Genomic DNA, 16,162 nt, shown 5'->3' on the forward strand with positions numbered 1-16,162 from the left:
GCACGTTCTGTCCTAACCTAACCTATTTTAATAAATTACCATAATTATTACCAACCAAATTATTAGAATAGGTTAGGTTAGGTTAGAACGTGCGTCCCCACTGTTTCCTTTCTTCTGTTTGCTGGAATCAGAGACGAGCCGCCATTTACTTACCATAGGTAACATTAACTGCACAATTATTTCATGCGATCACCAGAAAACGTATGACAACTTTATTATTTTTCGTCTCCAGTCCGAAAGTAGGGTATCGTTGAAGTCGTCTCGGTCTCCTCAGTTCAGATAGATACTCAAAGTCCCGAAATTCCATAGGTGGTTATCTATATGATAATTTTCCTAATTGTATTAATATTTTAAATCGTTTGATTTTTTGTATGTGTTTTAATTGGTTGATGATTGATTCTATCAACTAATTTGTTGATTGTTTGATTGTATTGAGTTAATTCTTTAGATATCGTAAATTAGATAAAGAACATTATGTTAATTTAAGCGTACAGAAACGTTGCTGCGAGCTTTAGCGGTAACATCTTAACAAATATCAAAACAGTTTATAGCAATATTGAAACTTTGTAAAATCATGATAAATTCTTCTATATACTGAATTACTCTAAAGGTTCTTACAACAATTTACAATTGGTAGAAACTTAATATTAGGCCGTTTTCAGACAGACCACTGAATGGTGCCACTCAGTAGCGCAACCAAGTGGTTCGTCTAAAATCAACATGAAAATAGGGCAATTGCTTATGTTGAAATTATTATATAATAATTATATTGTAAAATTATACATATTAGTAGCCGTTACGCTTGTACAAGTAAAGTCTTCAGGCAACGAAATGGTCAATCTAAATTGTTCTCCGAGTGGTAGGCAGACTTTTCTTTGTGAAAAGCACCATTACAGCATTATTATTGACAATAATATGCACTACAAACAATTTTATAGTGCGGAATTTGATACAGCATTACTATATTGTTAGTGTAAAATTAAAACAACTACACGTAAGATAATTCACAATTTTTTTAAACAAATTTCAGTGCTTTTCTTCTTTCGTATTGTAACCAGGGCAGTGTGAAATCTGCAATGGATATTTTCGTCTTATTGAGAAAAAGAGTCATCAGGTGAGAGAATTTTATATTTATTCCAAAATTTGATATTAATTTACATATCATATTGTTATATATATATATATTTATAATTCGTTCAGATATAGTGTGTGAACCTAGGAGGTTAGAACGGTAAGCTTCTCCCCACTTATCGGCTTCGTTGTAAAAGATGGCGTTGTTAAATGAGTGGGAGGGTTAGTGGAGTCATGACGAGGTGTCGATCGTACTGAAAGATGAGACAATGAAATTGGGAATAACATATTTAATATAAAACAAATGATACAATTACAGGAAATATATTCTGTTGTATATCGACGGACCAGAAAATGTTGTATACAAATTTGAAAAGAACACAGTACACTTCCTGTCTAACAATAACAACACAATTACACTTTAATGTCTCTAATAAGTGAGTGACTCTGGCACTTCACAATCAAGCAACACTTCGGTACCCGACAATTATTGGTATTACACAATACTGGTTCTTGACCAGTCACACAGTTACCCACTCTGGTTAGCTCCCTGGTCAGTACTGCGGTCAGCACTCCTCTCAGTACTGCCTCCATACACACTCTGACTCTACACACACAAAGGGCAGGGCACAATTTTTTCTGTCCATCACCACTTGCTGACATCCACACACCTGACACATGTCTGACACATGTTACAACTGAACTTTACATATTCTAAATTTAAGCAAGATGAAAGTAATAAGGGTAATAATATTTTCGCGTCGCGACAATAATAGATGGCCGATGTCCGTTTTTTCCATCGGTGGGACCGCCGAAGGTCCTCAATCCGATAACTTTCTAAGTTTATCCTAAACCGAAACAGAAGAGAAATTATTTCTAAGTCTAACTAAACCGAGCGAGACAAATATTTTCTAAGTCTCTACCCCAACCGAGAGAGAGGGAAGCAAAATATTCTAAGTCTTTAACTCATTTGGAGCAGCGATTAGAAGCTGCGAAGTTTCCAAAGGCAGAGAAGGCTTGAAAAGTCCAATCGTTGGCTTCTTCCCGACGATCGCCCAGAGGGGCAGGAGCGATTTCTTTTTATACCCGATTAGCATGGGAAATATCTAGGATTTTGCTGACGTAATTGTCTTTGCAGCGTGTGTTTACTTGAATTTGACAGTTCTCCAGATTTATTAACGTCTCCCGCGTCATGGGTGACGAAGTTACATAGACATCTCTTGACCAATTAACATTAAATTCGTCATCACCTGAAGTAACGAAGACGGTGAGAAATCATATCACGTCACCGATGATAACCATCCTCGGCAACGCGACACAGTCCCTCCCCGCATGGTCTACCCTTGCAGGTGACCCTACTGTGCAGAGGGTGAACGAAACTCTCTACATAGTAACACATGTCGGTTGTTGTTATTTGGTTACACCGCAGATCCCAGGGGATCTTCCGCAATTGACTACGACGACCTCGTCAGTCTAGAAGGTCATCTTTTTAAGTGACGCAGTACCAGGCCTGGTGTCACAAGGTCAATTACCCTGGCAAAGGGGTGATGACGGGAGAAATAAGGGAAATAATGATGAAAGAAAAATTGTATACGACTTTTATTACTGAAAATTCTTATAAGAGCGTCGGATTTCTCACAAACTGCAAAGGAAGGTGCAAAGTTTGAAGAAAAATTGTCTTAATTATAAACTTTACTCAGAATCGAAACGAAAAACGGCAATACGTTGGCTCACCGATTTCGATAAACTTTTTAAGTTTAAACTGCATTCCCAAAGACTGACATGTACCAAACAGAAAGGCGCAGTACACAAAATTAAACGAGAAAATTATAGGTGCAAATTGCACAATGTCTTAAAATTTTCATAATTCTTTCTATTTGATGAATGTTTGATGGTTTAGCGCAGATATAACAATTTCTTAACTTTAATGATGGTGACTTAAATACTGTTAATACGGTGAGGAGCCGGAATTAATGCATGCGCCTGAACCCGTTTGCTGGCGACGGTTTGACGAAAACAGCTCACAACGTCTGTGGATGGCGTTTTTCTTTCGGGGCGCGTTTTCCGGGTAACAAGATCGGCTTCTCAGGTCGTGTGGGAAAGTAAGCGGGATCGTCGATAAAGTATGGGCGATTCCCGAATAACAGACACTATTAAAAAACTTAATATGGATAAAATTGTAATGAAGAACTAAAATCTAAACAAAAGGTTACAGGAGTACAGGTATAATATTGAGTAATGACTCGCGTATGAAGGATAATAAGCTTATTCTATCTATCAATATATACATATACCGTACAGCATCTCTATATAATTTTGCGAAGACATATTTCAGAGTAAAAAGACATGTAAAATTTTTAAATAAATTCTTAATTTTTTCAAACCTTATCGACTCTTTATAAAACTTTTATTGATTTTTAGTGGTTAACACCGACCTTGTTGAAAAGTTTTTATTTTCAGTTATGTGGCTTTCGTGTACAATATTATTCACAATTTTTTACTTGCTGCATCAGTTGTTGACCAACAGTTTTGCTTATATAACATTGTTTGAAGAATTACATTATCTCTAGCAATATATGGAATAAATATAACTCTGTTTGATCGGCAACACATCTCGTGAACGATGGACATATGCCTACAGCAATGAGTTTATACGAGCTCATTTTCATATGTTAGAAACATAAACTAAACATGAAATATTCCACGTGGCCAGCGTAACTAGAGTATACCATGTCATGACACATTAACTAGCGATCCACCAGCGTTGTGTTGTTATCCTCTTGGACATTAGTCGGCCTCGAGCAATATGTTCTAATTATGATAGTTATAACCTTATAAATTTAAATGAGCTCAATTATGTGTTCAGAAACAACTACCTATAAACTGGAATCTTATTAATATAATGGGTTTTGATGAAGATTGTTTAATTAATTTACTCAGTATACAATTTTCTATTGCAGATTAACAGTGCCAGTATTTTGTCTTGTAGCAGCAACGATTATTTTACCACTTCTAGGAGATGGCCCTCATTGGAATGACCTGCTAAACGATGTTGATGAAATTGTAGAGAATTGGCCTAAATATGCTTTTCATTACACTAATTTCATAGAACACACTACTGGAAGTTCCATTGTAAAAATAATATATATCTTATATAGTATTTTAAAATATACAGTAGAGCGTCGTTTATCCGAATCAATTGGGGACTGTTCGGATAACTTATTTTTCGGTTAACCGATTATGTACGAAAAAATATATTAACCTATCCCGTGTTGAAATTTTTCTCCGTTGCGTGTCGCTTCGCGCTAAATTTTCGTCGATGTTAAGCCTAACGTACACTTTTTAAAATAATAATCGTGGTAAATAATAATAATGTATCGTTAAAAATTATTTATTTATTTTGTACAAACAAAATAAATATATTGAAATATATAAAAACAAAAAAAGTTAGGCTATACTTTAGAAGTTCATCTAGTATCAAAAATGTTCGATTCAGCAACACACACAATCTCAGAAAAACAGTACACAAAAGTGCCAGTGCTGCCAGCTAAAATACACCCAACAAAAAAGTACTGTATTGGAGTAGTCCAAGATATAGACAAAGATTGCAGCGCCACAGCACAAGCGAAAACTTAAATATGCCGACTGGAATTCTTTCGGTTAACTGACGTTTCGGATAACCGGCTTTCGGATAAACGACGCTCTACTGTATAATATATTAATTAAATGTTATTAACATTTACAGATACTTAATCATTTATGGTTTATAAGCGCTTTGATTCAGCAAATTCTTGTGGCTATACCTTTACTCTATATAAACAACAGGTAAGTTTTCTGTTTTTTTATTTTTAATCATTATTCTGAAAACCATTTGAAAACTATTGGGCCTTTTAATAATGTTCATTTTGTGTTTGGCCTTTGGTTTCAAAATATCAATACAATATAGTAGTATAAAAATAAGAGTTCTTCCCCAAAATTTACAAAGATGAAAATTTGGATAAATCTTTTAAAATTCAGTGAAAAAAGTTAAGAAATTTTAAACTCTAAAAACTGGCGTTTACTCATTTTGTCCTAAAAATAAATACAGTTAAATCCCCGACATGTTTAAAAGTAAATATAAAAAAACTAATTATGAGCTTTATTTAGCCCTCTCATGCCTCTGTACACAAATTTAAAATCTATTCGATTGTTTAGTGCATTAATATCCTTTTCAGTTAGATCTGGTAAAAAAACCACGATTGCTATACTGGATATTCATAATCAATATAATTTTAATAACTGTGATTTATTACAAAAAGTCAAACAAACTCAATAATATGAGCTTTATACATCTCTCATACCCCTGTATACAAATGTAAAATTACTCATCTCATCTAAATCTACAATCTCTCATACCCCTGTATACAAATGTAAAATTACTCATCTCATCTACATCTTCATTCTCTAATTTTTTATTGAATTCAATCAATTCTCTATCCCTAAGAACTACTAAATTTTTATCATCAAAGCGAGTGGATATTCGTAATCAATTTCCAACTCGTTTAATTTCTTCATTGGACTATTTTGAAGTTTACCAATATTGTTTAGTTTTTTTTTTCAATATCTCCATTTATATATAGGATTATTTATTATAAATTCTTGACAACACATTTCTTTACTCCTTTTGATTTCTTTGTAACCTGATCATCTACTTTTAAGGGATACATTTTTGCTCTTAAACCAACAAAATCTCTCATTATTTTTCCATTATTTTCATCCTTCATTTTACCTAACACCTTCTTATTAACTCTTAGTATATCATATTGATTATTCTCTGGATAATCAGATGTATCAAAGTAGCCTTTCATTCCCTTCATATCTTGATAGAAATCATCAGTTTTTAAATTATAAATATAAGAATCAGTGTCTTGATATAACAATTTTATGTTATCTCTATATTTAGGTTTCATCACATTATAATGAAAATCATACATCAAATGCTTCGAAAGATCTAATATACTCATTCCCACATAGAAGGTTTATTAAAGACTATTTTTGTCTTATACATGTGAATAGCACATAGGTTTTCAGTAAATATGGTTCGATGTTTAAAGTTAGGCGTAGCGATTAATTTTTCTACTTTTTTTACGTCACAACATAATCTTATGCCAATACGATTTCTTGTATTTTCCATTGTCTTTCCAAACACAGAGTTGTGCATTAGTTTAAAAAAGTCCTTTTCGAAATCATTAGTTGCTTTAGTTCTTATTTCTGTATTCAGATCTATGTATTTCTTTAACCAATCAGATTGCTTGAATTCTAATACTCTATGTATCTTTTTGAGTTTCATCCCCATTTTTAAATATTGTTTAAGATTTCTATAATGAATCACATACTTCTTTTTATCATATAAAGTGGTTAATAATTTAGATTGTTTTGATCTGTCTGGTATTCTGTTCTCTGGAGCTAAAGGTAGATCAGAATGATAATCATGTAATTTTTTGTGATATTCCAGATCAACTTCTATTATATACCCTTTTTCACTGTCATCAGGAATTTTCATCAAATTTTATTCTTTTTCTTAAAGAGAAATATCTTCTATTCTATAGAATTGATCATTTAAATAAAATAAACTCCTATGAAAAGAATACCATTCAAATCCTCCATAAGGTAAATATTGACTCATAGCCCATGCATAAAAGTTATTTGCATCTAGATACATCAAATAATTAGATTCTTTGTTTTTATCATAATCTTTCATATACTTGTTATTTGCCTTTCCATATCTGTTTGAACATTGGGAGATTGCACCTCTTATTCCTTTTTCTATCATCAAAATCATATCACAATCACTTATCAACTTTAAACTGTATATCAGTCATCTTTAACATTGCATCCCATGATAATCCAGGTGCTGTGAAATACCATGCTGGATCTAATTTATAAGTTTTCATGCATACATCTCTAAACTTCTCAAAGATCTCTGCTAGTATCAAAACATCTGTTTTCACATATATATCTGAATATTTACCCATATTTCTAATCTTAAATTCTTCCCAAACGTTTTGAGCATGTTCATAATCTTCATCCGTTATACCACATTCATTTAATATACTATAGAACTCTTGTTTTGGAGAAAGTTTATCCATTTCACATTTCTCCCACGAATCCATGTAGTCATAAAGTTAAACACCTTTTCTTATAACTAAACGTAATAGGTGATTAGGAAAAAAACTTAAATTACTGCAGAGTTTATCAAAACTACTGGCCATAAATTTAAATAAATCTATAAACCTAAGTTTCATTTTTCCAATTTTCTTACTAAATGATATATATTTCTCCTCATTGTTCGGTATCAAACTAGTTGGTTCTGTATCATATCCAAGTTCCTTAACAAATAAATGAGCATCATATCCAGTTAGATTATGAATGAATACTGGTATAAAGTTAGGGTTTTTATATTTTAAATTACACAGATTATGAGCTGGTCCTCTGTACTTCCCAGTCAAATGATCATGATCTTTATCTTTATCTTCATATATCTTCCCACGACATATATGAGGTATTAGTATTTTCAAAATGTTTTTCTTCTTCTACAGTCATATTTATTAGTTTAATATCTTTATATATTTGTTCAATTTCTTCAACTTCTTTTTTCAACATCTCTACAAATTTTTTTACTGCATGAGACCCTCTGTATACAACTGTTTCCTTATATTCTTCATGTACCTACTTTATGTAATAAGAAAAACTCATTGGTTCATGATGTTCATATTTCATTGTATAAGACTTAGATGGATCTGGTTGACATGTTTCCATTTTCTTAGACATTCAAAATCAGCATATATCACAAATGGAATTTCAATGATTTTTTAAAGTTTTCAAAGAAAATATTTTCTTCACTCATTTCAATCATTCCCATTTTTTTTTTTTTACTATCGGTTTCATGATTCATTAATTGTTCTGCTGAATTGTAGTATGTTAGACATCTTTCACATATATAAATCTTTGTTGTATGTTTTATTATTTGTGATCTGACTAATCTAGATAGATCTTTTATCAAACAGTAATGTAATTTGTCTTCATTTTTTATATATTATAGATTTACATGCTTATTTTTTGTTATTCTTAGAGGATATATTTCATACTGCTTTTCTCTTTAATTTTTAGATTCTTTTTCTGTTTCTTTTTCAGGTTTTAGAGACTGTTCATTAAAAGAATAAACATTCACTGATATATTCAATCTTTTTTCACATTTACCTATATCTTGTAAAGAAATAGGTGATTCGATTCCTTTCAGTGCTTCCTTAATTAACTTAATATTATAATTACTAACTCGACCAGGATTATGATTGTTACTACCTACTGGATTTAAATATGCAGCGATGCCATAAGCAAAACATTCTTGATCTTCATTGAATATTCAATACAGCTTTTTTCTCTTTGATTTGTTTTGGTAATTCAATGTAGGATGATTCTGTAAATGAAACATATTTATTGATTCTTAGCTCTAAATTATCTATTTCTATTAAAGACTATTCAGAGCCTTTGCTTCAAATTCATTTATCTCTCTTATTCGTTTATCAATCACTGTATCATAAAAATCATTCAAATCTTTTGTTTTTAAAATAATCTCATTTTCAGTTTTAGATGAAAAGCCCATATTCTCATTTTCTCTTTGATACTCACAGAAAAATTTGAAATTTTCTTTTAAGTCCATTTCTTTCAGTATCTCTGCTATCTTTCCAATAACCATGTCTCTCACATCTTCTAAAAATTCTCTTGGTGTGATATAACCTTTTACATTTTTTTTATCGAATACGTTATTAATCTTGATTTGAATGCTGTCTTAAGCCCTTGGATAGCTTCACTATTATATAAGGCATTCTTATGTTCTCTCTTTCAAGATGGAAATTCTTATTGGTTGGTTTATAGTAATGATTACAGATATGCTTTTCTGTTTCTTTTCTTGGTTTTGTTATAATATCTTCATGAAAGTTAAATATTTCATTTAATTTTTGTCTTTCTCTTGGTTTTGTTATAATATCTTTATGAAAGTTAAATGTATTATTAATTTATTTTTTTCTCTTGGTTGTCTTGGTTTTCTTATTACATCCTCATGAAAGTTAAATATATTACTAAATTTATATCTCTCTATAAAATCAATTAAGGCTGCTTTCCTTAATCTTGAATAACTTCTAAGATTATTTTCTCTACAAAATTGACGCAGTTGTCAAATAGTTTCTCTTTGTCCTCTCCTTCTATAATTTATAATAAAATTAATTAGGGCTGCTTTCCTTAATCTTGAATATCCTGTAATATTATTATCTCTAGAAAATTGATGCAATTCACGAAGAGTTCGTGATTGTAATATTTGCTCCATTTAATAGGAAGAAAAAACAATCAATATTTTTTCAACAATAAACACGCCTTACAAATATAAGCATATCCATCAGTCTTCCTTTTATTTTTGTGAAATTCATCTGAAGNCCTGGTGTCACAAGGTCAATTACCCTGGCAAAGGGGTGATGACGGGAGAAATAAGGGAAATAATGATGAAAGAAAAATTGTATACGACTTTTATTACTGAAAATTCTTATAAGAGCGTCGGATTTCTCACAAACTGCAAAGGAAGGTGCAAAGTTTGAAGAAAAATTGTCTTAATTATAAACTTTACTCAGAATCGAAACGAAAAACGGCAATACGTTGGCTCACCGATTTCGATAAACTTTTTAAGTTTAAACTGCATTCCCAAAGACTGACATGTACCAAACAGAAAGGCGCAGTACACAAAATTAAACGAGAAAATTATAGGTGCAAATTGCACAATGTCTTAAAATTTTCATAATTCTTTCTATTTGATGAATGTTTGATGGTTTAGCGCAGATATAACAATTTCTTAACTTTAATGATGGTGACTTAAATACTGTTAATACGGTGAGGAGCCGGAATTAATGCATGCGCCTGAACCCGTTTGCTGGCGACGGTTTGACGAAAACAGCTCACAACGTCTGTGGATGGCGTTTTTCTTTCGGGGCGCGTTTTCCGGGTAACAAGATCGGCTTCTCAGGTCGTGTGGGAAAGTAAGCGGGATCGTCGATAAAGTATGGGCGATTCCCGAATAACAGACACTATTAAAAAACTTAATATGGATAAAATTGTAATGAAGAACTAAAATCTAAACAAAAGGTTACAGGAGTACAGGTATAATATTGAGTAATGACTCGCGTATGAAGGATAATAAGCTTATTCTATCTATCAATATATACATATACCGTACAGCATCTCTATATAATTTTGCGAAGACATATTTCAGAGTAAAAAGACATGTAAAATTTTTAAATAAATTCTTAATTTTTTCAAACCTTATCGACTCTTTATAAAACTTTTATTGATTTTTAGTGGTTAACACCGACCTTGTTGAAAAGTTTTTATTTTCAGTTATGTGGCTTTCGTGTACAATATTATTCACAATTTTTTACTTGCTGCATCAGTTGTTGACCAACAGTTTTGCTTATATAACATTGTTTGAAGAATTACATTATCTCTAGCAATATATGGAATAAATATAACTCTGTTTGATCGGCAACACATCTCGTGAACGATGGACATATGCCTACAGCAATGAGTTTATACGAGCTCATTTTCATATGTTAGAAACATAAACTAAACATGAAATATTCCACGTGGCCAGCGTAACTAGAGTATACCATGTCATGACACATTAACTAGCGATCCACCAGCGTTGTGTTGTTATCCTCTTGGACATTAGTCGGCCTCGAGCAATATGTTCTAATTATGATAGTTATAACCTTATAAATTTAAATGAGCTCAATTATGTGTTCAGAAACAACTACCTATAAACTGGAATCTTATTAATATAATGGGTTTTGATGAAGATTGTTTAATTAATTTACTCAGTATACAATTTTCTATTGCAGATTAACAGTGCCAGTATTTTGTCTTGTAGCAGCAACGATTATTTTACCACTTCTAGGAGATGGCCCTCATTGGAATGACCTGCTAAACGATGTTGATGAAATTGTAGAGAATTGGCCTAAATATGCTTTTCATTACACTAATTTCATAGAACACACTACTGGAAGTTCCATTGTAAAAATAATATATATCTTATATAGTATTTTAAAATATACAGTAGAGCGTCGTTTATCCGAATCAATTGGGGACTGTTCGGATAACTTATTTTTCGGTTAACCGATTATGTACGAAAAAATATATTAACCTATCCCGTGTTGAAATTTTTCTCCGTTGCGTGTCGCTTCGCGCTAAATTTTCGTCGATGTTAAGCCTAACGTACACTTTTTAAAATAATAATCGTGGTAAATAATAATAATGTATCGTTAAAAATTATTTATTTATTTTGTACAAACAAAATAAATATATTGAAATATATAAAAACAAAAAAAGTTAGGCTATACTTTAGAAGTTCATCTAGTATCAAAAATGTTCGATTCAGCAACACACACAATCTCAGAAAAACAGTACACAAAAGTGCCAGTGCTGCCAGCTAAAATACACCCAACAAAAAAGTACTGTATTGGAGTAGTCCAAGATATAGACAAAGATTGCAGCGCCACAGCACAAGCGAAAACTTAAATATGCCGACTGGAATTCTTTCGGTTAACTGACGTTTCGGATAACCGGCTTTCGGATAAACGACGCTCTACTGTATAATATATTAATTAAATGTTATTAACATTTACAGATACTTAATCATTTATGGTTTATAAGCGCTTTGATTCAGCAAATTCTTGTGGCTATACCTTTACTCTATATAAACAACAGGTAAGTTTTCTGTTTTTTTATTTTTAATCATTATTCTGAAAACCATTTGAAAACTATTGGGCCTTTTAATAATGTTCATTTTGTGTTTGGCCTTTGGTTTCAAAATATCAATACAATATAGTAGTATAAAAATAAGAGTTCTTCCCCAAAATTTACAAAGATGAAAATTTGGATAAATCTTTTAAAATTCAGTGAAAAAAGTTAAGAAATTTTAAACTCTAAAAACTGGCGTTTACTCATTTTGTCCTAAAAATAAATACAGTTAAATCCCCGACATGTTTAAAAGTAAATATAAAAAAACTAATTATGAGCTTTATTTAGCCCTCTCATGCCTCTGTACACAAATTTAAAATCTATTCGATTGTTTAGTGCATTAATATCCTTTTCAGTTAGATCTGGTAAAAAAACCACGATTGCTATACTGGATATTCATAATCAATATAATTTTAATAACTGTGATTTATTACAAAAAGTCAAACAAACTCAATAATATGAGCTTTATACATCTCTCATACCCCTGTATACAAATGTAAAATTACTCATCTCATCTAAATCTACAATCTCTCATACCCCTGTATACAAATGTAAAATTACTCATCTCATCTACATCTTCATTCTCTAATTTTTTATTGAATTCAATCAATTCTCTATCCCTAAGAACTACTAAATTTTTATCATCAAAGCGAGTGGATATTCGTAATCAATTTCCAACTCGTTTAATTTCTTCATTGGACTATTTTGAAGTTTACCAATATTGTTTAGTTTTTTTTTTCAATATCTCCATTTATATATAGGATTATTTATTATAAATTCTTGACAACACATTTCTTTACTCCTTTTGATTTCTTTGTAACCTGATCATCTACTTTTAAGGGATACATTTTTGCTCTTAAACCAACAAAATCTCTCATTATTTTTCCATTATTTTCATCCTTCATTTTACCTAACACCTTCTTATTAACTCTTAGTATATCATATTGATTATTCTCTGGATAATCAGATGTATCAAAGTAGCCTTTCATTCCCTTCATATCTTGATAGAAATCATCAGTTTTTAAATTATAAATATAAGAATCAGTGTCTTGATATAACAATTTTATGTTATCTCTATATTTAGGTTTCATCACATTATAATGAAAATCATACATCAAATGCTTCGAAAGATCTAATATACTCATTCCCACATAGAAGGTTTATTAAAGACTATTTTTGTCTTATACATGTGAATAGCACATAGGTTTTCAGTAAATATGGTTCGATGTTTAAAGTTAGGCGTAGCGATTAATTTTTCTACTTTTTTTACGTCACAACATAATCTTATGCCAATACGATTTCTTGTATTTTCCATTGTCTTTCCAAACACAGAGTTGTGCATTAGTTTAAAAAAGTCCTTTTCGAAATCATTAGTTGCTTTAGTTCTTATTTCTGTATTCAGATCTATGTATTTCTTTAACCAATCAGATTGCTTGAATTCTAATACTCTATGTATCTTTTTGAGTTTCATCCCCATTTTTAAATATTGTTTAAGATTTCTATAATGAATCACATACTTCTTTTTATCATATAAAGTGGTTAATAATTTAGATTGTTTTGATCTGTCTGGTATTCTGTTCTCTGGAGCTAAAGGTAGATCAGAATGATAATCATGTAATTTTTTGTGATATTCCAGATCAACTTCTATTATATACCCTTTTTCACTGTCATCAGGAATTTTCATCAAATTTTATTCTTTTTCTTAAAGAGAAATATCTTCTATTCTATAGAATTGATCATTTAAATAAAATAAACTCCTATGAAAAGAATACCATTCAAATCCTCCATAAGGTAAATATTGACTCATAGCCCATGCATAAAAGTTATTTGCATCTAGATACATCAAATAATTAGATTCTTTGTTTTTATCATAATCTTTCATATACTTGTTATTTGCCTTTCCATATNTCTTCATTGGACTATTTTGAAGTTTACCAATATTGTTTAGTTTTTTTTTTCAATATCTCCATTTATATATAGGATTATTTATTATAAATTCTTGACAACACATTTCTTTACTCCTTTTGATTTCTTTGTAACCTGATCATCTACTTTTAAGGGATACATTTTTGCTCTTAAACCAACAAAATCTCTCATTATTTTTCCATTATTTTCATCCTTCATTTTACCTAACACCTTCTTATTAACTCTTAGTATATCATATTGATTATTCTCTGGATAATCAGATGTATCAAAGTAGCCTTTCATTCCCTTCATATCTTGATAGAAATCATCAGTTTTTAAATTATAAATATAAGAATCAGTGTCTTGATATAACAATTTTATGTTATCTCTATATTTAGGTTTCATCACATTATAATGAAAATCATACATCAAATGCTTCGAAAGATCTAATATACTCATTCCCACATAGAAGGTTTATTAAAGACTATTTTTGTCTTATACATGTGAATAGCACATAGGTTTTCAGTAAATATGGTTCGATGTTTAAAGTTAGGCGTAGCGATTAATTTTTCTACTTTTTTTACGTCACAACATAATCTTATGCCAATACGATTTCTTGTATTTTCCATTGTCTTTCCAAACACAGAGTTGTGCATTAGTTTAAAAAAGTCCTTTTCGAAATCATTAGTTGCTTTAGTTCTTATTTCTGTATTCAGATCTATGTATTTCTTTAACCAATCAGATTGCTTGAATTCTAATACTCTATGTATCTTTTTGAGTTTCATCCCCATTTTTAAATATTGTTTAAGATTTCTATAATGAATCACATACTTCTTTTTATCATATAAAGTGGTTAATAATTTAGATTGTTTTGATCTGTCTGGTATTCTGTTCTCTGGAGCTAAAGGTAGATCAGAATGATAATCATGTAATTTTTTGTGATATTCCAGATCAACTTCTATTATATACCCTTTTTCACTGTCATCAGGAATTTTCATCAAATTTTATTCTTTTTCTTAAAGAGAAATATCTTCTATTCTATAGAATTGATCATTTAAATAAAANAAGGTAGATCAGAATGATAATCATGTAATTTTTTGTGATATTCCAGATCAACTTCTATTATATACCCTTTTTCACTGTCATCAGGAATTTTCATCAAATTTTATTCTTTTTCTTAAAGAGAAATATCTTCTATTCTATAGAATTGATCATTTAAATAAAATAAACTCCTATGAAAAGAATACCATTCAAATCCTCCATAAGGTAAATATTGACTCATAGCCCATGCATAAAAGTTATTTGCATCTAGATACATCAAATAATTAGATTCCTTGTTTTTATCATAATCTTTCATATACTTGTTATTTGCCTTTCCATATCTGTTAGAACATTGGGAGATTGCACAACTTATTCCTTTTTCTATCATCAAAATCATATCACAATCACTTATCAAATTTAAAATGTATATCAGTCATCTTTAACGTTGCATCCCATGATAATCCAGGTGCTGTGAAACACCATGCTGGATCTAATATATAAGTTTTCATGCATACATCTCTAAACTTCTGAAAGATCTCTGCTAGTATCAAAACATCTGTTTTCACATATATATCTGAATATTTACCCATATTTCTAATCTTAAATTCTTCCCAAACGTTTTGAGCATGTTCATAATCTTCATCCGTTATACCACATTCATTTAATATACTATAGAACTCTTGTTTTGGAGAAAGTTTATCCATTTCACATTTCTCCCACGAATCCATATAGTCATAAAGTTAAACACCTTTTCTTATAACTAAACGTAATAGGTGATTAGGAAAAAAACTTAAATTACTGCAGAGTTTATCAAAACTACTGGCCATAAATTTAAATAAATCTATAAACCTAAGTTTCATTTTTCCAATTTTCTTACTAAATGATATATATCTCTCCTCATTGTTCGGTATCAAACTAGTTGGTTCTGTATCATATCCAAGTTCCTTAACAAATAAATGAGCATCATATCCAGTTAGATTATGAATGAATACTGGTATAAAGTTAGGGTTTTTATATTTTAAATTACACAGATTATGAGCTGGTCCTCTGTACTTCCCAGTCAAATGATCATGATCTTTATCTTTATCTTCATATATCTTCCCACGACATATATGAGGTATTAGTATTTTCAAAATGTTTTTCTTCTTCTACAGTCATATTTATTAGTTTAATATCTTTATATATTTGTTCAATTTCTTCAACTTCTTTTTTCAACATCTCTACAAATTTTTTTACTGCATGAGACCCTCTGTATACAACTGTTTCCTTATATTCTTCATGTACCTACTTTATGTAATAAGAAAAACTCATTGGTTCATGATGTTCA

The 16,162-nt window shown here is 30.5% G+C and overlaps 3 protein-coding genes and 1 pseudogene across 3 annotated transcripts in view; 1 reads left to right on the forward strand and 3 right to left on the reverse strand.

Moving 5' to 3' along the window:
* Positions 1-5,386, forward strand: part of LOC111640696 — a 21,429-nt gene extending 16,043 nt beyond the window's left edge. The window contains exons 3-6 of the mRNA XM_023386732.1: positions 1,031-1,114; positions 4,032-4,203; positions 4,817-4,896; positions 5,218-5,386. Coding sequence (XP_023242500.1) covers positions 1,031-1,114; positions 4,032-4,203; positions 4,817-4,896; positions 5,218-5,386 — 505 coding nt within the window. The remainder of the gene's footprint in view (positions 1-1,030; positions 1,115-4,031; positions 4,204-4,816; positions 4,897-5,217) is intronic.
* Positions 5,387-5,699: 313 nt separating this feature from the next.
* Positions 5,700-7,223, reverse strand: LOC111640699. Its single transcript, XM_023386734.1, has 4 exons — positions 6,904-7,223; positions 6,702-6,836; positions 6,085-6,593; positions 5,700-6,043 (listed from the first exon to the last, which is right to left on the reverse strand). Exons 1-4 carry the CDS (start codon positions 7,221-7,223, stop codon positions 5,700-5,702), a joined length of 1,308 nt encoding a protein of 435 aa, XP_023242502.1.
* Positions 7,224-12,659: 5,436 nt separating this feature from the next.
* LOC111640700 lies at positions 12,660-13,804 on the reverse strand (annotated as a pseudogene).
* Positions 13,805-13,878: 74 nt separating this feature from the next.
* On the reverse strand, positions 13,879-15,563 carry LOC111640701. The gene is made up of 4 exons (XM_023386735.1): positions 15,244-15,563; positions 15,042-15,176; positions 14,264-14,772; positions 13,879-14,222 (listed from the first exon to the last, which is right to left on the reverse strand). Exons 1-4 carry the CDS (start codon positions 15,561-15,563, stop codon positions 13,879-13,881), a joined length of 1,308 nt encoding a protein of 435 aa, XP_023242503.1.
* Between the last annotated feature and the right edge of the window lie 599 nt (positions 15,564-16,162).

This window comes from Centruroides sculpturatus, unplaced genomic scaffold (genome assembly GCF_000671375.1).
Source record: "Centruroides sculpturatus isolate CEXI.00-Female unplaced genomic scaffold, Cexi_2.0 scaffold1013, whole genome shotgun sequence".
NCBI lineage: Eukaryota > Metazoa > Arthropoda > Arachnida > Scorpiones > Buthidae > Centruroides > Centruroides sculpturatus.